Source organism: Larimichthys crocea, chromosome X, assembly GCF_000972845.2.
Source record: "Larimichthys crocea isolate SSNF chromosome X, L_crocea_2.0, whole genome shotgun sequence".
NCBI classification, from domain to species: Eukaryota; Metazoa; Chordata; class Actinopteri; family Sciaenidae; genus Larimichthys; species Larimichthys crocea.
The window spans coordinates 19,864,650-19,888,963 of NC_040020.1; the positions used below are offsets into that span (position 1 = coordinate 19,864,650).

Here is a 24,314-nt window from a genome sequence, read left to right on the forward strand (position 1 = left end):
TCAGCTTCAGGTTTGTTCTTACTTTAGTTTGTTGCAAAATACGGACATGATTCCATTTAAAAAAATCATTACCAAATGGATATGTATTCAGACCAATTCAGTTAACAAACATATCACAAAAACAATTCAAACAAACATGTATACATATGTATATGATGTACACATACTTTGTTTATCCATGCAGGGTCATTCATATAAGTAATTTAGTAGCAGCACATCAGGACCGGGTCAAGTTGTGAACCAGTGCCCTATTTCTGATTGCTAACATGCATGTATTTGGCCCCAGGACACTGACACAGACACTGTTCCATCAACATCCACCGTTTGATATCTACTTGTGAGATGTTATTGAACCCAGTTTATGGCTGTGTCACTTATTTTATGCAGAAAAATGTCATAACCTAGACCAGGTTTGTTTAAACGTCTTTTAAAGAGGGCCAGATTTGACAATATGAAGATGCCTGGGTGCCAATGATAACATTTAAAAATAAAAATAAATACCAATAAAAGTTACATACAAATTGATTGTTTTTATTTATTTATTAAAACAGGATGTTTCTCATGTTCTAATATAACAATTGAAATATATAACACCATGTTTTCATTCGTGCATAATCACAGACTTTACACTGTACACATATTTCACATCAACATAAACCAGGTCTACAGTGACACTGTGAGCAGTCAGTATATTTGTATGCAGATTTCATACATTTACATCATACATGAGCATGAACGAATAAATCTTTTTGAATGACTCTTTTTAGTGTCCAGTGTGTACCGGGTCAGTTTGTTGAATGTACTGAACGCTCACTACTTTTGAAAGACTTGAATCTCTGACTTTTCCCACTCATACTGCCCACGGCCATTCGTAAAAATAGGACAACCAATGAAAGAGCAAAAAATCACTCACTCACTCTGAACAAACTGGCAGTGAATGCAATTAATGACATCTCTGTTCATGTGGTGAGCTTATTCTACCTATATACAAGTGTGACGATGACTTACTGTATCAAATGAATATTAGATCTTTCCTAAAAAGTTTTTTTTTTTTTCTGGGGGGGGGCTTCTTTTCAAATCCATTATCACTTTAAAGATGGGTAAAGATCTAATATTCATTGTACTAAAATGGAGTGTGAAGCAGAAACTGAAGGCATATTTTGCACACACACAAAAAAAAAATCAAAACTTGAAAGGTTCGACTAGTTCACATTTTACAGGTCGAAAAAACCGAATCTTTGAAAAGATTCATACTGCCCATCATCAATCCACTGTGTGAGCTGGATCAGCGACGCGGCGATCGTGCACGTCCCCCATTGGTTGGCGACAGCGAAAACAGATGACGCAACACGGAAGTTTCATTATAATGCTAAGTGTTAGCAGGTGTTGACAGAAAGTACAGGGACACAGCGAGGAAATGGAGCTGTTTGCTGCAGCTGTGTTGCTGTTTTTGCTGGTTGGACGCAGCACCTCTTATGATGATGGTAGGTTTAGCTTCTGCTTCCGTGTTATTTATTAATATTATATTATTTGAGAGGCTGTTTGTGAAATGTAACAGACTAACGTTACAACAGCAACAACTTCAGCTAACAGCTAACGGCTAATAACAGCATACGTACTTCATGAGGAATCCTGCTTGCAAACATCCATAATAACAAAATCCATATGTCACATATGTCGCTGCTACAACTAATATTCGCGTTAGTCTCTGAGCTCTATGGTTAATGTTAAAGCTTTATATGTCAAGTCCTTCCTGTCATGTCCTGATTTTTTTATAACGTCATAAACTTTTTGATACGTTCATCATGGCTCAAATAAATATACTACTACAAATAATAACACCAATAACATTATATAAAACACCACGTCATGCTATTATTTGTATGTCTTCAGTACAATAACTGACACATCATAATGAGCATCACTGTAATGACAGCTTTTATTATTTTATTACATCACCTGCTGTAAGTCAGACTGCATATTCCCGCATCAGCCTGTGTTACATTAATATAGAAATGACTATAGAAGATATAGAAAATTGTTTATGTTCAGGGGAGCACATTATATTTTTCACTCCAAATGCCAAATCTACAGTTATAATTTTTTTTTTTACTTATATTTTATTATTTTTAAGCAACAACAACAACCAAATGAAAATAGATAGATTATATTTTATTTATTCCACAACAGGGATATTCACTCGCCACAGCAGCAAAAGATGTGTAATTCACACTACAGAAATAAAATAAGATGGACAAACACAACGAACGGACAGACAATATCCTTAAGCCTCTACAATATACAAATGGACAAACAACAAACAGACGAGCAAAACGAGTACTGAAAGTAAAGTGGCCATGATATAAATAATATTGCACATGGTAAGTAACTTTTATGGAAACAGATAAAAATAAATATAAAAGCTATGGCGAATAGTGGTTGTAATTGAAATAGAAGCTACAACATGATCAAATTAGAAGCAAACAAGACAAACTACAGCTAGAAGCAAAAAAACAAAACGAAAAACAAATATCCTGTCCATATATTAAAACAAATATACATATTCAGACATTTATATATACTCAAGCACACATACAAACAAGTAACCAGGCCCAGCTCAAAACTGTCCACTCCGTCCTGAAAAATCGAATAATTATCTTCCACTTAAACTCCCTCTGTGTATTCGAACTTGTGACCAGGTGTGCCTTACTGCACACCTCCTCCCAGGCTTCCTGCAGTATAACCATATCTGATTGTATTAATATATTGTACAATCTACTAATCGTTTTTTCATAAATCTGCTGTTTAATGAGGCTCACTGTTGCTGTAGTCCAGCATGAGATATTTGGAGGAGCTTTTATATGTTTGAAATGTGATTATTAATCTGTCTTCTTCTTGTTTCCACACTGCAGGCGGCGTGCTGCTGCGCGACGTCAAGGCATTGACTCTGTACAGAGGTCGCTACACCACAGCGAGACGATCCAACCCCGTCCCTCAGCTCCAGTGTACCGGAGGCTCAGCGGGCTGCAAGGCCTTCGTTCCAGAGGTGGTCCAGTGTCAGAACAAAGGCTGGGATGGATTCGATGTACAGGTGAGGAGGGAGGCGGTGGTGGGTAGCGAGGACAGAGAAATGACAATTACTCTGAGAAAGTCGCAAAAAAGGTGAAGTCTAAGCTGATGTATTCACACACACATCTTATCTAAATCCTAAAGATTTGATTTACTGTCATGGAAGATAAAACATTCACTTTTAAAAAGCTGCAACCAGCGTGAGCCTTTTTAGTTGAATATTTTCTGACAATCAATACACTGATTAATTAGCTCTAGTTGAGCTCAATGGTTGTAGTGATCAAAGAAGTGATTCTGATGTTCAGACTTTGCTGACTTTTCACTTGGTGCCTAAAGGCAGGTAAAGTTTATGAGGTAAAGTTCATGAGGTAAATTTCCCATCCAGCACCATAGAAAGCAGCTCCTGCAGATTTATCATGATACATGGGCCATTAGGTTGGAGGAGGTAAGTCCCAATTCTTCAAATCCACGATTAGATTTTTGATTTAAACAATTATTTTTTCAGTCTTAATTTGAATGCTATCTGAAACAATCCAGTTTCACCAAAATCAGTGAAAGAGGTACTGCTACTGTGGTAGCACTCCTTCTTACATGTCGGGAGTAGCAGCCTGATGTTTTAGGAGCTGTTCAGTAAATGGAGACGACTTTGACAAGTCTGTGTTGTCAGACCAGTCCAGTTTGATGTTGAGGTGAACATCCAGGTATCTGTACCCATCTCCATATCCAGTCCCTGGATGTTCATTGGTGTGGTTCTTGTGATGACCTCCCTGTACTCCTCTGGGGTCTCTGACTTAGAGTCAGTGTAACGTGAACATAATTTAAAATCTGTTATTTTATGGAATATCTGCCTACTTATTGTGTTGGGCCTTACAAATACAGTATGGATCAGGTTATAATATAATAATGTAACAGACACAGTTGGCTGTGTTTGTTGGTGGGAAGACAGTGAGGGATCTTGTCACTTTTATTGCAGACTGAGGCTCATTACATCAGTCATGGTGCTGCTGGTCTGAGTTCTGCTTCAAATAGAACTGATATGCTCGATGGGTTTGTGACTAAAATAATGTTTTGAATGAATTTTCCTCCTCGCAGTGGGAGTGTAAGACTGATATGGACAACGCGTACCAATTTGGTTATGTGGAGGTGAGCTGTGAGGGCTTCAGCTACCCTGCTGATGACTACGTACTGAAGGGCTCCTGTGGGCTCGAGTACACACTGGAACTGACTGCAGAGGGCCAGCGGAAGAATCAGGGCAGCACGGGCTCCAACAGTGGATTCCAGGGATTTGGAAGTAGGAGGATGGAAATATGACATTCATTCATGAGGTTTCATCTTTATACAAAGACTTCATATTCAGAACCATTCTTTTTCTGTTTGCCTGTCACAGATCTCGGCGGCTTCGCCTCCAGTTTCTTCAATGGTTTCTCTGGAAACAAGCATCAACATCATCACCAGCAGAGCCATTATCAGAGCTCCACCCCATCAGGCAGCGAGGACTCAGGAAGCCTGCTGGTTGTCGCAGTGCTTCTGATCTTGGCGTACGGCATCTACAAGCTGTTCCTCAGTGGGAACCTGGCTCAGTGGGGGCAGAATGGTGGACAGGCTGGTTATCCCAGAGATAATCACTATGACTCCACGGCAGGACCACCACCCCCGGGATTCAAACCTGATTTCACAGGTCAGCTGATGCAGAGCACATGCAGGATGCTCTGTTGTCTGAAAATATATGAAATATGGTTACTTTGCTGAAAGCTTGACTGTGCTGTGCTTTTGTGTTCAGGCTATGCTGGTGCCAACCCAGGCTATGCTGGTGCCAACCCAAGCTACGGTTTCCACAGTGACTACACTCACGGACAACAGTACCCAAGAGGCCAAGCCGCTCCTGGCACAGGTGGAGGCTTCTGGACCGGCATGGGGACGGGAGGACTGCTGGGATATCTTTTTGGTCGCCAAAGGTTAGTAAAGAGACGGAAAGATGGTTGAAGAATTCTATGACATTATTTTAGTCTCACTCCTGTGTGTGTGTGTGTGTGTGTGTGTGTGTGTGTGTGTGTGTGTTGCAGAAACCAGCCGTACAACTTCAACTACTCTAGTTACGCACACAGCTCAGCACCTCCTGCTGGAAACCCCTCCTCTTCCTCTGGGACACGCACGGCTTCAGGTAGAAGTTTCCCTATGGAAGAATTATCCTTATTCAAGAGCGTAGATTTTCAGTTTGAGAGCATGCTCAGATTTATTCTGCTCGTGCTCACATTTTGTGCTTGCACTCTTTTACTCTATTTCTGCTGCTTGAACTCAAAAATCACATGCTTGTGCTCACATTTCTTCTTTTTGGACACAAACATTTCACTTGCATTCAAATATGTCCTGTACGCGCTCAGATCTAAAGTCTGCGCTCTCAGATATAAAGTCTGCACGCCCAGATATAAAGTCTACGCGCTCAGATCTAATGTGCTCATGCTCAGAACAAGCACGTCCTCTCAGGTTTGAGGTGTTTGCTCAGACTGAAAGATGTCCCTCCCTGCTCTTAAAATAGTGTGTTTCAGCAGCCAATAGGGAGACAGGGACAGGTATATGGTATTTTTTCTAATGTTATATTAGTGGGATATATTTTATATACTATAAATACTCTTAGCAGCACAGCAGTGTTACGACAGTCAAATGGTTAAGTACACTACTAACTATTGCATTTTAAACCATGGGACGCATTATTTTCCTCAGGCATGCCACTTATCAAAGCAAGAGCCTCCAGAAAGTTGAGGGGAACCTGTCATTCAATAAAAACAGTATTTATGAAGTTATTCTGTCACTCTGCAGTCTCTGCTGTTTCTCTGTTGTCTAGTAACGGTTGTCCATTAGAAAAAATCTAAACTACGATAACTCTTTTTAGGATTACTTAAGATGAATTATACATAAATAAGCTGGCGTCTTAAATAGGTGACGATTCAAATAGCTGGCTAGTATGGTAAATTGGTGTATTTTAAGAGAGAAGCAGTTTTACAAACAGACTATATACCCGCCCCTATGGAGCGCTCAAAAAGGGCGAAGGAACGCACCCAAGATTGGTCCACACTCTAGCTGTCTCCCTATTGGCTGGTGAAACACACTATTTTAAGCACAGGGAGGGACATCCTTCAGTCTGAGCAGACACCTCAACCTGAAAGGACGTGCTTGTTCTGAGCACGAGCACATTAGATCTGAACGCGTAGACTTTAGATCTGAGAGCGCAGACTTTAGATCTGAGCGCGTAGACTTTAGATCTGAGCGCGCACAGGACATATTTGAATGCAAGCGAAATGTTTGTGTCCAAGCAGAAGAAATGTGAGCAGCAAGCGAAATGTTTGTGTCCAAGCAGAAGAAATGTGAGCACAAGCATATGATTTTTGAGCTCAAGCACACATTTTGAAAGAAAGCTGCAGAAATCTGAGTGCAAGCACAAAATGTGAACACGAGGAGAATAAATCTGAACATGAGAAGGAGAAATCATGCCCCTAAGGATAGGGGCCTATTGAGGTGGTTTTCTTGCAAGCTCCTGGCATCCCGGGGCTGAGTTAGCTACACAAGTTAGGAATTCGCTACTTAGCAATACGCAAATCATCTCGGCAGTGACAAAACGGCTTATGTTGGTTTCTGTTTACTTTATTTGTACAATTGTGAATCAATTGTACAAATAAAGTAAGAGAACACCAAATATGTAGCAACACCATGCACATTACTTAATTATGAAGGAATGACACTGCTCTGTGTTTTAGGTTCATGAACGTCTCAACAGTTGATCAGCATCCATAGACATGCAGTGTGTGCAGCTGACTGTTGTTGTGTGTGTTTAGGTTTTGGAGGAACCAAGAGAAGATAGAAGCTGATGAGGTGGTGTGATTCTCTACAGTGGATGGCACTGACAGAATGTGGACTGGTGCAGTGATGTCAGATGAGCTCAGTGTTGAACAGAGAGATGAACACATCTGACAGGTTACTAACATCCCTACTCAGGTCTATGCTCCTCTGGAGGTCACTCTGATGTCAGCTGACAGGAAGCACTTGTTTGTCTGTGAACGTGTGAACAGCTTTGTGTGTGTGGGAGAACATGATGTGCAGTTTATTGTTTTGATCAGCGTTTTGTAGATAGACTCTAGATAGAATCTTGTTGTTTCAGATATTTTTATTGTGAAGCGGACAGTATATCAAAAATACATCCATCTTTGGTTTATGCAATGCTTCAGTACTTTTTAATATAAGTAACAAAGATGTCCTACAAATATGTAATTAAATGAAAAACAATAGATGGGAGAAAAATGTGAAAAATATACATAAATAAATAAATAAATAAATACATATATCTATTAAAATAAATATATAATAACTCCCTCCCTAACCCACCCCGTCCCGCCCACCCAGTACTACTCAGGTTGTCCTACATCCTGTCTTAAGAAAGAAAGAATTGGTTGCCACATCCTTTTGAAGTCTTTCAACCTACCACTAAAAGAATAACGAATCCTTTCAAGGTGTAATGTATCAGTCAGTGCCGTTAACCATGCTTTAAAAGTAGGTGTCTCCTTTTTTTACCAATGGAGGAGAACAAGTTTTTCCCCACAGAGGAGGATAGAAGGTGGCGCTGCATATTCTGTAGGTTCCCAGTGCTCCCTGATGTCCCTAGTATAACCAAGAGTGGATCTGGTCGTAATGTAGTCTTGAAGACCTTTGAGAAAAATGGAAACACTGCTATCCAGAAATGTTCTAGTTTGGGGCACAGTTACATTTTTTACAGATGGGTGATATTTCTGGGAATATACTATGTAATTTTACTTTACTTTGAGTAATGTAGCCTGTGCAGAATTTTAAACTGGATCAGGCAGTGTCTAGCATTTAGGGAGCAAGTGTATATCTCAGGCTTTCCTTTCTTATATCCTCCGCTATCCACATACCCAATTCTTTTTTCCCAGCCTTCTTTTATGTGTTCACCTGGTCTAGCTCCTGAAATGAATCGTATATAACTGAAACTGTATTCCTCTCCATTATGCAATCTCTGAGACACCAGTCTAGCTTGACAGGGGTGGTGTTTTTTTTTTTTTTTTTTTTTAAATGTCCAGATGTGTCCTTACAAAATGTCTGACTTTGAGATATCTAAAAAATTCACTTTTTGACAGACCATATTTCTCTCATAGTTGATGAAATGATGCAAATAAACCTCTAACGTACAGATCACCCACACTGTGCAGTCCAAGTTGTTTCCATCTATCAAAGCCTCCATTTACAATAGAGGGGGTAAATGAATGGATTTGCTGATATTGGGAGTGTAAAGGATAGCTTCCTAAGTTTGAGTTGTTTTGATATTTGCCTCCAGATTTAAATAGTGCTGTCTATAATTGGGTTGTAGCTATAGTATGAGTTTTTTAAGGTGGATGGGAGACATCACAATGGCACCGATCGAATAGGGAAAAATCTAGAAATGTTCTTGTAGAGAGGGCAGTGATCCTTGCTTTCTGAGGACTTCTTCAGTCACACAGATGTCTATAGTATGAACACTGTAGCATTTTAGCACTTGTACATTTGCAAAAACAAATAACATGCACACTTTCAGTACAGTGTCATGGATTAAACATGTTTTTTCTTGTACATTCATCTCTCTCTCATTCTCCTCAATGCTTCATTTGCCTTACCTGCTAGCCCTTATACCCTTTGCTTTCTGTATTATTGAATACATCTTATTTAAATAGTAGAATATGTTAGTTTGAGGACATGATGTGTGATCATTTTGCTAATAAAAAGAGAAACAAAAACAACAACATTGTATTTCTAAACTTCTTGCTGTCCTCTCTAAAAACACAGTTTGTTAGTGTTGATCTTCTGAGAGCAGAAGCGTTGATCTTCTTGTTTTTTAACCTGTAACTATCCTGCATCATATCAGTTTATCCGCTCTAAACCTGTTTAACCCTTGCATTGTCTTCACTTTTGGACCCTCTGGTATCCTTTGTTTAAAATGTTTACAAGAAGAAAAATGTGAATATGTTTGTTGTTAATGTTTATAGGTAATGGCCTATTTTCTGTGAGAATTGAGCAATCATGCTACAATGTGCCACACGTTTACATCCTTCACATTCTATCTTTGGGTCAATTTGACCTACATACACAGGTAATCATGTTATTACAGAGAAGTCAGCGACACAGCAATGTGGAAGAAGAAGATTTCTGAATATGAACATCATTTAAATTTCAATTCAGTGTTCTGATTCTTAAAGTGAATTTAAAGAAGGCCTATTGACTAATCTTGAGAGGAGACGTGTTTTGGTGACCAGTGGAAAGAGATGGACATCATGCATCAGCATTCCTACTCTGGCATCCTCATCCTTCCTGATGTCTACAGGTCTACAGGTTCCCTTGGGGAATAGAGCAATGTGTAAGGTGTGAGTGGTAAGGACGAGTGGAGTGTGGAATGTGTATGTGGCGGAGCAGAAATGTACAGTGTGTGAGTACACGGTTAAATAAAAGACTACAGTGTCCAAAGTCAACTCCAGCCGAGCAGGGAAGGTTTAACAAAGATTAAAGGTTAAGGAAATAGAATGTATGATGCATTATACTCAGGGCTTCCATATTTATGTACAAATTTCAGATTTATTTATTTAATCCTGGTTTGAATTATCAGAGCATGTTCACTGTGTTCTGCTGCTGAAAATAAAGTTAATGAGAACCACATGACCAAGCCAAAACAATGAGCTGAAAGACACTATGAAGCTTTGTAACTGAGAACAGCAGTCAGACAATGATCAGCAACACAGTGTGTGTCACCTCCTTTCAGTCCTATGAGCATTAAGAATGAGGAGAGCAGACAAAATGACGAGTACTCATGAAGTAATTCATTACTGTGTTACTTTGTGAAGACACACATGACTAATATGCACAGAACGAGGAAGTAAGAGATAAAAGACTTTATTATCATCCACCTGTACAGAGTGATGAACCTGTTTGTCCTGGTCACCAGTGCAAAACAAAGAAAATGAATGATGCATTCACTGCCACATTCAGACTTCACATAAGGTGCAAACAGCAACATACAAAAACAGATACACAGTACATGTAGTGCAATGTGAAGTACACCTATACAAGAAGTAATCATTAGTCACTGGATAATTAGCCCCTGAAACCTGAGAGTTGAGTTCTGTGCCTCCTAAATGAAGTTTCTCCTCAACACTGTCACCAAGTGTTTGCTCACGGTGGGAACTGTTGGGTCTGTAAATAATATGATACAGAGCAGGTTACAGACCTGCTCTGTATGGAAAGTGTCATGAGAGAACTTCTGTTATGATTTGGTGCTATAGAAATTAAATTAAATTAAAGGTCCAGTGTGTAACATTTAAGAGGTCTATTGACTGAAATTAAATATAATATTCATCATTCATCATGTTTTTACTAATGTATAATCACCTTTAAATAAGAATAGTTATGTTTGTGTTGCCTTAGAATGAAGGAGCGGGTCCTCTTCTTACAGTAGCCCAGAACGGACAAACCAAACACTGGCTCTCTGGACTCTGAGCCTTCGGGGACACTACACCATGCAGACTGGAGGAGCCGGGAATCAAACCACTAATCATCTGATTAGTAAAGCATCTTTACTTTTTGTGCACATCCTCCTTATTACCCAGAAACACTTTGGCTTTGTTGCAATAACTGATGTTCATATCAAACACACTGTGAATAAAATGGATGGAGCGTCTTCTACTTTCCTCTGTCCTCCTTTGGCTGTGCTGCTCTCAGCAGAACCGTCTTTTGAGACTGTTTCCTTCACACTGACACACACACACACACACACAGATATGATAAAGACATCAGATGTAGAGGATTCATCAAAATATCTGGGTTTCCTGTACTAACCTTTACTGCAGAGAGCTGCTCCTCTCCTCCTAAAGCTGGGATGTTGTAGAAAATGGAGGCAGGGAAGACTTGTTGTGGAGAGGTGGTGGAAGAAGAGTGTCCACCTGCTTCAAAACACATGTTTGCTTTCTGCACATTCTCTCATACAGAAAGATATTCCATCATACTTCCATCAGACTTTTCTGCATAGATACATATTAGAAAAGAGATGAGTGTCTCACTGTGTGTCCTGTTGTCTTTCCATGCTGTTCTGTGTTTCCTCTTCTTGTTCAGTTTGATGAGATACTTCTGAACTGCACAGTCCAGAACCCTGTGAGACTGGTCAGAGAAAGACAGTTCAAACGTGATCTGATATTTAACAAGAAATATGAAAACGGACACGTTGTTTTGACCAACCTTGATATCAGAAAAGTTCAGGTATGTGTTTGCTGGCTGCACAGGCTGGATGAACTCCACCGTGTCGTAAATGTCTTTGGTCCTTGGGGCTGTTTGGAACAGTCAAGACAGTGAAACCCTCAGATAACCTGAACTATCCATTTAAAGCTAAAACTTAAGATTCCATGTTTATTTTAGACAATGGTGGTTACAGCTGAATAATTAATACAGCAAATGTTAGAGCAGCTGGTGTATCTGTTCACAAACAAGTTAATTTTTTTAATTAAGAAGTCACCTTATAATAATTCCACCCCTCATCTGATGCCATGATTCACACACAGGCAGCAGTTTCCCACACAGAAGTAGGTCACAGTCAAGGGAGCTGGTTATGTTGCTTTAACGTTGAAGGTGAGCAGTTCTTTACCAGACAGCTCACCATGGCTGTTTCATTCTTCCACCACACCCTGACTGTGTTACAACCAAGCAGCAACCTCCATGGCTGGGAAATGAAGTGGAAGTGCTAAAAACTGTAATTCCTCAAACGTCCACTAGAGGCTGGCTCCAGAAGTGAGTCAGCCTGGTACAAAAAACAGTTTTGGTCTCTGTAGCTAATTCCCCCGTTCATGACAACTGTACTGAGGGTGAATTTATATATAACTCACCTGTTCACATTATATTAAGGCTTAAAGTTATGCAGAAGACTGTGGCTGCTTTGATTGACAGGTAGGTGCTGTTACAGATGGCTTGGAGCACACAGGCATCATTTAGCCCGCCTCTGTTGTGACCAGTGCCACATATTTTCAGCTTTAAAAATGTCGCTTCAAAAATCGACGAGTGACATCGCTCATGCTCTGCGCTTTCTTCATTGGTTACACATCAACACATCCACTAACAACAACAACTAAATTGTCTTTTTTTGGAGACACATTTATGAAGAATGATTGATCACTGTCAGCACTAACCTCTGTGGGAAATACACTGTTTCCTATGACTGCTTCACAATAAAAGCCACCCTGTGTTTGCCACTTGAATACTTTAATGTGAAGCAGCAGCAGTTACATTTATTTTCAAAAGATGCCTGAGATCCTGCTCAGACTACACATGAAACCAAAACGCTTCTGATGTCAAAATCTGATCTGTTCATAGAGATTAGATAACTATGCTTTTGTCATTATGATTTGTATGTCTACTGATGTGGGTCCCCTACCACGGAGTCTGCCATGCTGAACCACTATGTTCCAACAGCAGCCTGGAACTGACAAACTAAACACTGACTTTTGCATTGTTTGCAGGTTTGCAGGTTTTACACTGGAACAGACACCGGTCCTTTAACCCGGCTCTGATACAGCTGTAGGAGAGTCACAGTAAATAGTGAGGCTGAGAGCAGTCAAATCAAATAGTTCAATCCCCGGCTCCTCCAGTCTGCATGTTGAAGTGTCCTTGAGCAAGATACTGAACCCCAAACTGCACCCAAAGACTCTGCCACCAGCATAAAAGCCCCTTGAGTGCAAAGATACTTAATATCAAAAACCTCTATGTAAGTTTCATGTAGGTCCATCTGTGTTGAAATCAAAAGGTAATCCATCACCAGTCCTCTCAAACATACACACACCATCCACTTTGGTTATACTCACTCATTGGATTAGTGTCAGTGGACCTATCTATGTCCTCATAGATAGGCTCCTCCTGTACAGCAGGGCTGCCTTCAAACACATCCACAGGGAGGTCCAGCTCAGCACTCGAGTTAAACTGGAGGTCTACGCTGAGCTCTCCTGTGTCCTCACAGTGTGTCTGGCAAGGACATGGGTCATAATCGGAGCTCTGGTCTCCATACAGGAACTGAGACCACTCATCACCTGACAGGAGCTCCTCCACCAGCTTCACTGGACTGCAGGCTCTGAAGGAGCCGAACGGGCTGTCAGATGAAGGGGAAACATGGAGACAGTAAGCATTCATAGGGAGGCATGTACGTGTTTTTATGTGTTTCCTGCTGAGAGACACACCTGTAGCTTTTATGTTCAATATGTAGGACTGTTGTTAATAATTCTTATATATATGCTTTGTCATTTCACGTTATATGATGGTATAGCTGAGAGACAGGAAAGGCAGGAGAGACGGGGGAATAACATGCAGCAAAGACCGCTGCAGCAACTCAGACCACCAACTCAACCACACCACCTCCGTCATTCAGTAACTTCTTTTTTCTGTGGAATTTTGCATGTTAAAGGAAGTAATTTGGCATTTTTGGGAATATTCTCATTCACTGTTTGGTTACATGAGAAGATCTATATCACTTTCATGTCTGTCTGTTAAAATTCCCATGAAACGGAAGAGAAGGCCGAATAAAGTTTGCCTAACAGGGACAGAATGTTTCCTCATGACTAAAAATAGCTGGTGATGAATCTATGACAGTGTGTGTGCGAAAAGGAAGACGGAATAAAAAAGAAGTGCCAGAATGTGTTTGAAAGCTTCATTGTGTACACATCATAGTAGAGCACTACATAGATATCTTTAAGAAGCTTTGAGCTCTTTTTAGTGCTTGATACTGCACCAGCTCATCTTGCAGGAAAACACTGCAGAGAGTTTTTTTTCTTTTATTTTTACTTTAAACTCTTTCATAAGTCCTTTAAATAATCAACATTAACAAGCAACATTTATTACTGTAAATACAGGAGTGTAGTCATGTGCGTCTAAGTCCTGAAAAACAGGACCCTGCTGGGAACTGTTAGACGCATCCAGCTTGAGAAGGTGTTATACTTAAAGGTTCAGTGTGTAACTCTCAGGGTGATCTTTGAGCAGAAATGTAATGTAATGTGCATCATTAAAAAATGAATCACTATTATGAGATTAGAATAAGCCTTTTCTATTAAACTTATATGGAGCAGGTCCTCTTACACAGAGCCATGAAAAGAAGAAGTTGTTTTGTTTGTGAACTTTAAGGAAGCTAAATGTGGACAAATGGAGGATCACATTTATTATTTAGCACAGGAAAGCCAAGGGAGCAGCAATGTTTGTATGAAAGAAGAGGAAACATGAAGAAGATAGAGATTAGCTTCTTAGCCTTACACGGATAATCTTTTATTAGCATGCAGAACAGCTAGCTGAACAGCTAACAATGACATTAGCTATGAGCTGTAGTTTGACAGAATATCTAACTGAATATATGTATGTAAAGGAACATCAACAGACTCAACAGGCTACTCGTGCGGTTGTGATGATGACCTCTTTTGGCACGTGAAGGCCACCGTAGATTCTCTTATGCTCTTGTACACCTTCATAGGGGCAAAGCAACACTTACCCTTTCATAACAAACAATGGTTGAAATGGAAGCAGCAGAGGCTGAAATGTAATGGATTAAATGGTAATGTAATATAATATTTTTGTAAAATGTTTACTGATATGCACAAAAAAGAAATCAGCCAGGACAGATGAACAGCATTGAATTCTCTTGATATTATGGTATCAGTTCATTTCTTTTCTTTGTTAGGTTGAAATCACATTGAATTTTTTCAACACTAGAAGTGTGAATGAAAGATGTGAAGAGAGCGAGATGTGGAGAGAGAGAATGTGATTAAGAGTGTATTCACCTTCCAGATGTTGCATTTCTTCTTTTAATCCTACACTCCATCAAGTCACCAAGGCTCTCTGTCTCTGTCTCAGCTGGTTGGTCCTCAGCAACTTCATCCTTCATCCTCCCTCCTTCCTTGCTATGCCCCCTTTGATCCTTGATAAAAAGCAGAAGCTCATGTTAAGCGTTACATACAGCTACATTGTTTTTCACTGCATCACAACTACTACAGTGGTGTGAAAAAGTATTTGCCCCCTTCCCGATTTCTTAGTTTTTTGCATATTTGTCACACTCAAATGTTTCAGATCATGAATTTACTGTGATTAACTAAATTATTTCAGTTCAATTTCACTACCCACACCCAGGCCTGATTACAGTCAGACCTGTTGAATATAGAAATCACTTAAATAGAACCTGCCTGACAAAGTGACGTAGACAAAGGAACAAATGAGAAACAAAGTAATTGAGATCTATCAGGGAAAAGGTTATAAAGCCATTTCTAAAGCTTTGGGACTCCAGTGAAGCACAGTGAGAGCCACTATCAACAAATGGCAAAAACATGGGACAGTGGTGAACCTTCCCAGGAGTGGCTGGCCAACCAAAATTACCCCAAGAGCGCAGCAACGACTCATCCAAGAGGTCACAAAAGACCCCACAACATCCAAAGAACTGCAGGCCTCACTTACCTCAGTTAAGGTCAGTGTTCATGATTCCACCGTAAGAAAGAGACTGGGCAAAAATTGCCTGCATGGCAGAGTTCAAAGATGAAAACCACTGCTGAGCAAAAAATAAATAAAGGCTCGTCTCAGTTTTGCCAGAAAACATCTTGATGATCCCCAAGACTTTTGGGAAAATACTCTGTGGACTGACGAGACAAAGGTTTAACCTTTTAGAAGGTGTGTGTCCCATTACATCTGGCGTAAAACACAGAATTTCAGAAAAGGAACAAAATGAAGACTTTGGAGTGGCCTGTGTCCTGACCTGAATCAGATTGAGATGCTGTGGCATGACCTTAAAAAGGCAGTTTATGCTCGAAAACCTTCCAATGTGGCTGAATTACAACAATTCTGTAAAGATGAGCCAAAATTCCTCAACAGTGATGTAAAAGACTCATTGACAGTTATGCAAACGCTTGATTGCAGTTGTTGCTGCTAAGGGTGACCCAACCAGTTATTAGGTTTAGGGGCAATCACTTTTTCACATAGGGCCATGCAGGTTTGGATTCCCACACATTTGAGTGTGACAAACATGCAAAAAAAAAAAAAGAACTCAGGAAGAGGGCAAACATTTCTTCACACCACTGTAAGTTTATAGTCAACTACAAGTCATGATTTTAATTACGAAAAAGAAATTTCAGTTCATTTTATCCCTTAAAGGACCAACGTGTGTGTAGGATATAGCAACTTCTAGTTCTTTTCAGCAGTGTAAAGAAACTACATGGAAGGTCCTCTGGATTGTTTAGTTAGTCCAGTCTTGGCTACTGTAGAGAGATGGCAGTTCAACATGGCAGACTCCATAGAAGAAGACTATAGTGTCTATAGATATAGAAAAATCATTTTAAGGTAACAAAAACATAACAATTCATAGGAGGTGCCCAGCACCCTAAAGCAGAAAACTGCTGTTGTACTGACTGTGTATAATTGAGAATGTAAAGCCAGATATAAAAGAGCGATGCTGCCTTTCCCTGACAAAATACACATTTTAAAATGAGAAATAATTGAAGTTAAATTCACCTGTGTCAATTTAATGTCATCTTCTCTTACTCCATCCATCTGTTTCATTCTTCTTTTTTCCCAACTGCCCTCTTTTAATCTATCAATCACCTTCTTGGCAAGCTGTTTCACCTTTCCTCTTGCATTAGTCTTCCGGTTGATTTGCTTCATTTGTCCAACCAGTAGTGTCTCAGCAACCTCATGTGTGTCCTCTAACCTCTCCAGCTGTAACTGACACAGATCCAACTTTGTCTCCACCACCGCTGTCCCTTCCAGATGTCCAGATGGCAGTTTAGAAATCACTTCAGAGTCCTGCACCCCTTGCCCAAACATCTGGATTTCTGTCCCTTTAAATGTCTCCGTATTTGAGTCTGTCCCTATAGGTTTGACCTGAGCAAGCACCTCTTGTATAAGAGGACTATCCTGATTCACTGAAGATCTGACATTGGACATTTCTCGCAGTTGAAGGGCCGTTTCTGTCATGGTTTGAGTAGTTTGAGTATGTCCATTTACCTTTTCTCTGTCCTTCCCTTCTCCTTCCTTTTCATCTCTTTCCTTGTCCACCAAGTCCTTGCCTCTCCACTGTTCATCGTCCTGTGTCCTCTCCATTTTCTCTTCTGTCCCAGTTCTCATGGTATCATTGAGCTGTGGATGTGTGACGGTTGGGTTTGGTGGACTTTTACAATGTGGCTTTGGAGGAGGCTGTGGTGAAATAGTTGAATCTGGTTTTGCTGAAACTGTAGCTGTATCGCTTCTGTTGGTTGGTGCCATGTCAGGATCTACATCAGGGATAAGGTCTGAACATTCCATCGCTAGCAGGGATACATTTTCTCCCACGGTAGGAGTGGTCAACCTAATATTAACAGACTCTCCCTTCATCCTGTCCTCTCCTTTCTCTCCATCATTGTTCTTGTCTGTAAATATTACTAAGATCTGTTGTTGAGGTTTACTCATATCAAGTTGACTTTCTATTCGAGATGTTTCCTCATTCTCTTCTATCTTCTCATTGCTTTCAGTTAGATCTTGCTCCTGTTTGTTCTCCTCGTCTCTCATCTTTTCATTGTGCATGTCAGGTACTTCCCCAGGGACAAAATCCATGCCTTGACTGTTTCTTTTAACTCCACCCAGTGCAGGAGATGTGTGGCATGCTAGTGAGTTCAAGGGTGTATTCACTATATTGAAGGGTTTCAACTGTGAACTTGCAGGAGACCTCTGGTGGCGCTTGGGAGGTAGTGGTGGAGGAAGCATCGGTGGTTTCTTGTTGTCCACTTTGGGAATGAGAGCAGAGATAGAACCCTTCAATCCCGCAGAAGTACAAACAACTAGATCTGGATCTAACATGACAATGTAAGTCACGTCTTGGTTCTGTTCAGTCAGTTCCCTGTGCCGATTCAGAGCGTGGGCGACTTGATTGAGTATGCCTGGTTGTCAGAGAATATTTCTGAGCGTATATCCATTTAGTGTGTAGACAGTGATACTCTGTAGAGTGTCACAGTCTGTGAGAGACAGAGAGAAGCCATATAACACATTGTACTATCAGAAGCAAAAACATACTTCCACTCTTTCAGTTTTAATATTCATTCACTCAACTTTTATGATACATAAAAAACATTATTATTAATTTTTCACAGGTTAAAGGTATAGTGTGTAAGATTTAGTAGTATCTAGTGGTGAGGCCGCAGATTCAACCGTCCCCCTTCTTACCCCTCTAATTCCAAGTGTAGAAGAACCTTCATGTGCCAAAAGAGGTCATCAACCGCATGAGTAACCTGTTGAGGCTATTAAGGTTCCTTTACATATATCCAGTGCTTAACAAAGTTATTAGACCACTTGTCAGAGCATCATGAAGTGCACTTTTAAAAGTTACACACTGAACCTTCAAACTATCAAATAATATATAATATACAGTATATAGCAGTTAAATGAGCACCCACCTCGACTAGCTATAACATTATGCTGTTTACCTTTAATAACCGTATATGTGGTATAATAATAATAATAATAATAATAATAATAATAATACTCTGAATAAAGGACTTGTGATAGAGAATTTTGAGATTGTAGTACTGCTTCTCTTGCCTACAAAACGTTTCCAATGACGGCTGTACTAACAGTCTCTACTGGTTCATCCAGATCTCCCTACAGAGCCTCACTAATGTTTCACTTCAGCTTACCTCACTGGATCAATGTATTTATTTGATAAATAAGTATAATATAGATGTAGTCTCTTACCAATTAACTTGGCAGTCTTCTTTCTTTTGTATGTCCCTTGGTTGCTCTCTTTGTTCCTCTGCTAATCTGTTACTGTTTGCCTTTGTGTTTGCATCCCTTTTTATCTTTCCTCATTCTCTGTGGTCGGACTGACCAAACCAGTTCTGCCTTGTGCACTTATTTTTGACTCTCTCTGTTGTCTTTTGATTTTCTCTTCCTTTTTGTATTATTACCTATCAGTGACACACTTTTCTCCAGGGGAATCTGGAGGTTTTAAGTCACTCCTTGTGATGCTGTGGCACAGTGTGAGAGGGGGTTATGAGCAGAGTAGACTTGTCCACGTATGTCACTAGATGAGACATCCTGTAATAACAATGGTTACTGTTTTCTCTCAGTAATGCAGTTATACTGCATCAATACATGCACTGATAAGGAACACAACAAGATTGATCTGACAAATAAGACAAACGAGCTTAGGGCAGTTTCTTTAATGCTGGTTAGATGTTTAAGTATCTGCAATGTGATGGTCAATGGTGTCAAATGCAGCACTAAGATCCAACAAGACAAGTACAGAGACGGGTCCTTTGTCTGATGCCATTAGAAGGTCATTTGTAACTTTGACTAGTGCTGTCTCTGTGCTGTGACATACTTTATACACTCTACATCTCTTCACCTTGTACACATCAGACTTTAGACACAACACTGACAGCTGTCACCTACACAAGTTCTCTGATGATACAGCCATCGTTGGACAGAAGGAAATGAGCAGGAGTACAGGGGCGTCATAGACTTTGTCAACTGGTGCGATCTCAACCACCTCCACCTCAACTTAAGCAAGACGAAGGAGATGGTGATCAACTTCCAGATGAAGACACTTCAGACCACACTGCTGAACATCCAGAGATTGGATATCGAGATGGTGGGAGCATATAAAAACCTAAAAACCTGTTCACCTCAACAATAAACTGGACCGGTCTGACAACACAGACGTCCTGTACAAAAGGGTCAAAGTCAAAGTCTGTGGAGTGTGCAGGACTCTGTTAAAAACTTTTTATGACTCTGTGGTGGCATCTGCAATCTTCTGTGTTGTTGTTTGCTGGGGAGGAGGAAGCACTAGAGGGACAGAAAAAAGACTCAACAAAGTGTTCAAGAGGTCCAGCTCTGTCCTGGACTGCCCCCTGGACTCCATGGAGGAAGTGGAGGAGAGGAGGATGTTATCAAAGCTGACATTCCTCATGAACAACTCCTCTCACCACCTGCATGAGACTGTGGAGGCCTTAAACAGCTCCTTCAGCAACAGACTGCTACTCCTACCATGTAAGAAGGAGCTCTACCACAGGTCTGTAGCAACCGATAATGTAATAAAGTGCAATAAAGTAATACCTGCCAATAACGTAACAATTTGGGCCATTTTAAATGCAATAAAGCCAATAATGTAATAACATGCCAATAATGTAATAAGGTTTCTGAGCCAAAAACGTAATAAAATATTATAATTAAGTTATGACATTATTGGCTGGTTATTATGTTATTGGTGTAGCATTAAAAGAAAATGTTATCCGATAATGTAATAATACATAAATAGGACTGCTTTTCTTGGAAATACAAGATTATTTGGAGTTTTTGTGCAGTTTGCAGAAATAGAAATAGATATAGTGTATGGCATAGTCGTCATATTTATTCATCAAGGGTACGTACTATGCAACACTATTTGTTGTACTGTAAACTCTGTAAACTCTTTATTTAGACTATTGTTTATTTGCTTAGATATGTAAATTCATAATTTCATGTATGGAGGAATATTATATCATTCATTACTGTGAAGTGTATATGCTATTTAGATCACTTAGTGGAATGTGCTAGAACTCAGGAAGAAGACAGTGGTTATGTGACCTACATGTGTTTGCTCAGTGTTAGATGAAAAGGTCTAATCAGTCTAGTTATTACTAAGTTATTATATTATTGACATGTTATTACATTATTGGCGTGTTATTACATTATTGGCGTGTTATTACATTATCGGCTTTATTACATTCAAAATGGCCAAAATTATAACGTTATTGGCAGGTATTACATTATTGGACTTTATTACATTATCAGTTGCTACAAGGGCCTTCATTCCAACAGCTGTCAGCCTCTTTAACAGCATGACTTTTTCTATATATTCTATATTTATCCTTAAAATAAACTGTGGAGAAAAACACTGCCCTGTAGTGTCTCATATTATTAAAGGCTCTTCTAAGGTAACAAAAACACAATTCTTATTTGCAATTCAATTCAATTTTATCTCTATAGCACAACAGAAATGATGGCACCACAGTGGTTAGCACTGTCGCTTCACAGCAGCTAGGTTTCTGGTTCAAACCTCCACTGGGGCCTTCCTGTGTGGAGTTCTGCATGTTCTCTCCGGGTATTCCAGCTTCCTCCTACAGTCCAAAGACATGCACTTAACAGGTTCATTGGTGCCTCTTAATAATCTGTAGGTGTGAATGTGAATGTGAGTGTGAATGGCTGTTTGTCTCTATGAGCCCTGTGATGAGGCGACTTGTCCAGGGTGTACCCCACCTCTTGCCCAAAGCCAGCTGGGATAAGCTCCAGCCCCACTGTGACCCTGATGAGGACAAGAGGTTACAGATAATAGATGGATGGAACAGAAATTATTTCAGGACACAGTCCATGCAGAGCAGTTTAAGGTTGTACTCTTGTCACAACCTGGCTCAAACGGCAGTGACAAAGAAGGGAAGCCACACAAAGTCTACTAATAATAAGATGAATCTAATTAAACAAATAGATTGATAGTAGTATATCTGTCTGCATATCAGTGTACATGCTATGGCGATGCATGGGTAAGTAAATGGTGCAGTGTATAAAAGTGAAACAACAAATACAAACAAAAGAGCATCCAGGTGAGAGAGCGAGAAGTGGGCCAAGGCCTGCCTTCCACTGCAGCTTCCTCAGGTGTGCTGCATCTGATGATGAGGCTACAGCTCCACCTCCCAGGCTCCTGCAACACAGAATGACATCCTCCCAGCCCACAACCCTAAGGGCCGTCACACTCTTCATAATATTATTTACAGACACTTGGTGACAGTGGCAAAACGGGCAGAAACTGGTCATCAGCTGCAACCCACTGAGTTTAGAGGAGAGAGATGTACAGTAACAATAATAATAATAGATTGTACATTAATGAAAACCTAGTTATTATGAATATCATATTTCGTTTCTACCATATCCTGACACTCCATCACTATGATATGAATTTATATTGGCACCGTGTTTGATCTATACGTCAAAATGTCTACATTATGTATATATACAAATACATAAAGGCAGTCACTGAAGGGGGGGCGTGGTAATCAGAAAAGCAGCCAATCCAAACCATCCATTTTTTTACCACGTCATTTTTGAAACCCGGAATAACAACAGTCTCTCAGAAACACTGCAGAGTTTATGTCAGTGTGTGTGTCGGACATGTTAATTGAAAAGCGGGAATGAAGTCGGCTCTGCTTCACGTGTCGGTCCCGTTTGTGCTCTGTGTTGCCTTGGCGACCACGAGCCTGTTTGACGGAGTCCAGGTGGAGCTGTCTTATGAGCACTATGCAGAGCAGAGGGTCGACTACCTGCCCGCCTTCCTGGCGATGCCCTGCAACTGTCTGGTTAACCTGGCCTACATCTACATGGGACTGTGTTGGCTGCTGCGGCACACCGGCGTCAAAGAAACGGAACGGGGCCGGTACATGAGACAAGTGTTCGCCCTCATGGCTGTCCTTTACGCTCCCGTGCAGTGGACGCGCTTGGCGGTGCTGCGGCGCGCTCCCGCGGTGCTCGACCAGTGGTTCACCTTACCTATCTTCGCGTGGGTTCCGGTGTGGCTCAGCTTCATAGAGCGCGGGCCGGTGAAGTGGCGCGCGTGGCACGCAGTGGCGCTCGAGCTGCTGTCTGTCCTCAGCTACGGCTTGGCGCTGGCGCACGAGCGAGGCTTTGAGGTGGCGCTGGGGTGTCACGTGGCCTTCGCGGTGTACAACGGTGTGCGCGTGCAGTGGGAGCACGGGGACGGCCGCACGCGCAGATACCTGCTGCTGGCTGTGCTGTCGTGCGCGGGCTTCGTGGTGTTGAAGCTGCTGGATCACTGGCTCGCTCAGTACCGGCTCTTCCAGCGGTTCACCGGACACTTCTGGTCCAAAGTGTGCGACGTGCTGCAGTTTCACTTCAGCTTCTGTTTCCTAAGCGCAATGACAGAGAAGACACCGGGAAAGACTGCAGCACAGCGGGACTGAGAGGACACGAGGGGCCAAGGAGCACGCTGATGTTTGATAAGAAAACTGAATGAATGTCAGACATAGTATGTTGATACTGTCACTGAGGTCACTTTGCTATTAAAACAAAATCCCTCCATGTGCGTTTGCTTTGATTCTGTCCTGACAGGCAGAACACTGGTGTCCAAATATGAGAGCAAAATAGGAAGAAAACCAACACAAACAGATTTAGGACATAAAACAACCCTTCATTAACACGCAGGTATGCATAACACAAAAAAACAAATGCACTGCACTGACGTTGACTCAAAGCAAATAATTTAATTTAGTTTAACCTGAAAAGTTTAACTCCATGCAACCACTTTTTAAAGGTTGGAGCAATCTAATCATTTTAGGTTAGAGCAAACTAATTATTTTAGGTTCTCTCAAATAAAAAAGTAACAGTTGTCATAATACATTTTGATCAATGACTACTCAGAACACTCTCCTTTAGAACACATTCATATTTTGTGTTCCATAAATTGATAACACTGAACATCTGTTTTAAATGTATAAGATAAACAGTCTGCTTCAGCTGAACACAAGAAACGAGACTTATTGATGTCATCAGAAGACAAAATACTGGAGCTGCAATAGTAGCACAACTCCATGCAGTACCCATGGCAAATTTACCAGGACATACATTTTCAATCTGTGAGGTCTTTGGAGGTACTAACAACATCTGTCTATGGCAAAAAAGGTACTCTGACATCACAGATTGTGGTTGGGCAGTGTGTACAGCAGGGTAAAAATATCAACCACTAGTGCAGCATATGGACCATGTGTTTAGTTAATCTTTAAATACAGCTAATTTGACATAATGGCTTACACAAAAATACTTTGACCCCACAAATTTGTTACATAATTCAAATCGTCACTTGATGACATCACATTTGTAGTAATATTGAATTGGGAAGGTTTTCCTGACAGAACACATTTCACCCTAAAACATCCTAAAATAGAACAAGAAAATTTCGAAAGAAATTTTGAGTGTGCCTGACTCTGGCCCTGTCGTATGGGGTGCCGTTTGTAAAGCGTCTCGCTCTGAAAATAACAGCAACATTTTGTCACATTTAGCTAAAAACAATGTTTAAAAAACTGGTTTGAATTTTTGAGAGTCACTTTTTTGCACATTTAGAACAATGTTTGTGAACTTAGAGATATATTAAATATTTAAATCCAAATGTTAAATGTAAAATCTAAATGCTAAATCTAAAT

The 24,314-nt window shown here is 40.5% G+C and overlaps 3 protein-coding genes across 6 annotated transcripts; 2 read left to right on the forward strand and 1 right to left on the reverse strand.

Moving 5' to 3' along the window:
- The first annotated feature begins 1,352 nt into the window (after positions 1-1,352).
- Positions 1,353-8,846, forward strand: saraf (store-operated calcium entry-associated regulatory factor). 2 transcript variants are annotated; one of them, XM_027282601.1, is made up of 7 exons: positions 1,353-1,484; positions 2,913-3,091; positions 4,162-4,360; positions 4,457-4,747; positions 4,850-5,024; positions 5,133-5,230; positions 6,900-8,846. In XM_027282601.1, the coding sequence occupies exons 1-7, from the start codon at positions 1,418-1,420 to the stop codon at positions 6,923-6,925; spliced, it is 1,035 nt and encodes a 344-aa protein (XP_027138402.1). In that variant the 5' UTR covers positions 1,353-1,417; the 3' UTR covers positions 6,926-8,846. The 2 variants fall into 2 exon arrangements, with proteins under 2 accessions (XP_027138402.1, XP_027138403.1); XM_027282602.1 differs by having other exon boundaries at positions 4,871-5,024.
- Positions 8,847-10,508: 1,662 nt separating this feature from the next.
- On the reverse strand, positions 10,509-19,984 carry LOC104936591 (uncharacterized). 3 transcript variants are annotated; one of them, XM_019253880.2, is made up of 8 exons: positions 18,823-19,984; positions 16,612-18,086; positions 14,898-15,034; positions 12,945-13,225; positions 11,332-11,420; positions 11,157-11,253; positions 10,936-11,042; positions 10,509-10,850 (listed from the first exon to the last, which is right to left on the reverse strand). In XM_019253880.2, exons 2-8 carry the CDS (start codon positions 17,929-17,931, stop codon positions 10,815-10,817), a joined length of 2,067 nt encoding a protein of 688 aa, XP_019109425.1. In that variant the 5' UTR covers positions 17,932-18,086; positions 18,823-19,984; the 3' UTR covers positions 10,509-10,814. The 3 variants fall into 3 exon arrangements, with proteins under 3 accessions (XP_019109425.1, XP_019109424.2, XP_019109423.2); XM_019253879.2 differs by having other exon boundaries at positions 10,509-11,039; XM_019253878.2 differs by having other exon boundaries at positions 10,509-11,042.
- Positions 19,985-22,051: 2,067 nt separating this feature from the next.
- Positions 22,052-23,196, forward strand: tmem187 (transmembrane protein 187). The gene has a single exon (XM_010752646.3). It carries the CDS (start codon positions 22,293-22,295, stop codon positions 23,076-23,078), a length of 786 nt encoding a protein of 261 aa, XP_010750948.2. The 5' UTR covers positions 22,052-22,292; the 3' UTR covers positions 23,079-23,196.
- The last annotated feature ends 1,118 nt before the right edge of the window (positions 23,197-24,314 follow it).

Excerpts from the sequence above, each read along its gene's own strand:
- saraf (XM_027282601.1), top strand. The coding sequence starts at position 1,418 with ATGGAGCTGTTTGCTGCAGCTGTGTTGCTGTTTTTGCTGGTTGGACGC. Across the intron at positions 1,485-2,912 it reads CAGCACCTCTTATGATGATG|GCGGCGTGCTGCTGCGCGAC; the intron begins GTAGGTTTAGCT and ends TCCACACTGCAG. Across the intron at positions 3,092-4,161 it reads GGGATGGATTCGATGTACAG|TGGGAGTGTAAGACTGATAT; the intron begins GTGAGGAGGGAG and ends TCCTCCTCGCAG.
- LOC104936591 (XM_019253878.2), bottom strand. The coding sequence starts at position 17,931 with ATGTTAGATCCAGATCTAGTTGTTTGTACTTCTGCGGGATTGAAGGGT. Across the intron at positions 11,254-11,331 it reads TGAACTTTTCTGATATCAAG|TCTCACAGGGTTCTGGACTG; the intron begins GTTGGTCAAAAC and ends TTCTCTGACCAG. Across the intron at positions 11,043-11,156 it reads GAAAGACAACAGGACACACA|CAGGTGGACACTCTTCTTCC; the intron begins GTGAGACACTCA and ends TGTGTTTTGAAG.
- tmem187 (XM_010752646.3), top strand. The coding sequence starts at position 22,293 with ATGAAGTCGGCTCTGCTTCACGTGTCGGTCCCGTTTGTGCTCTGTGTT.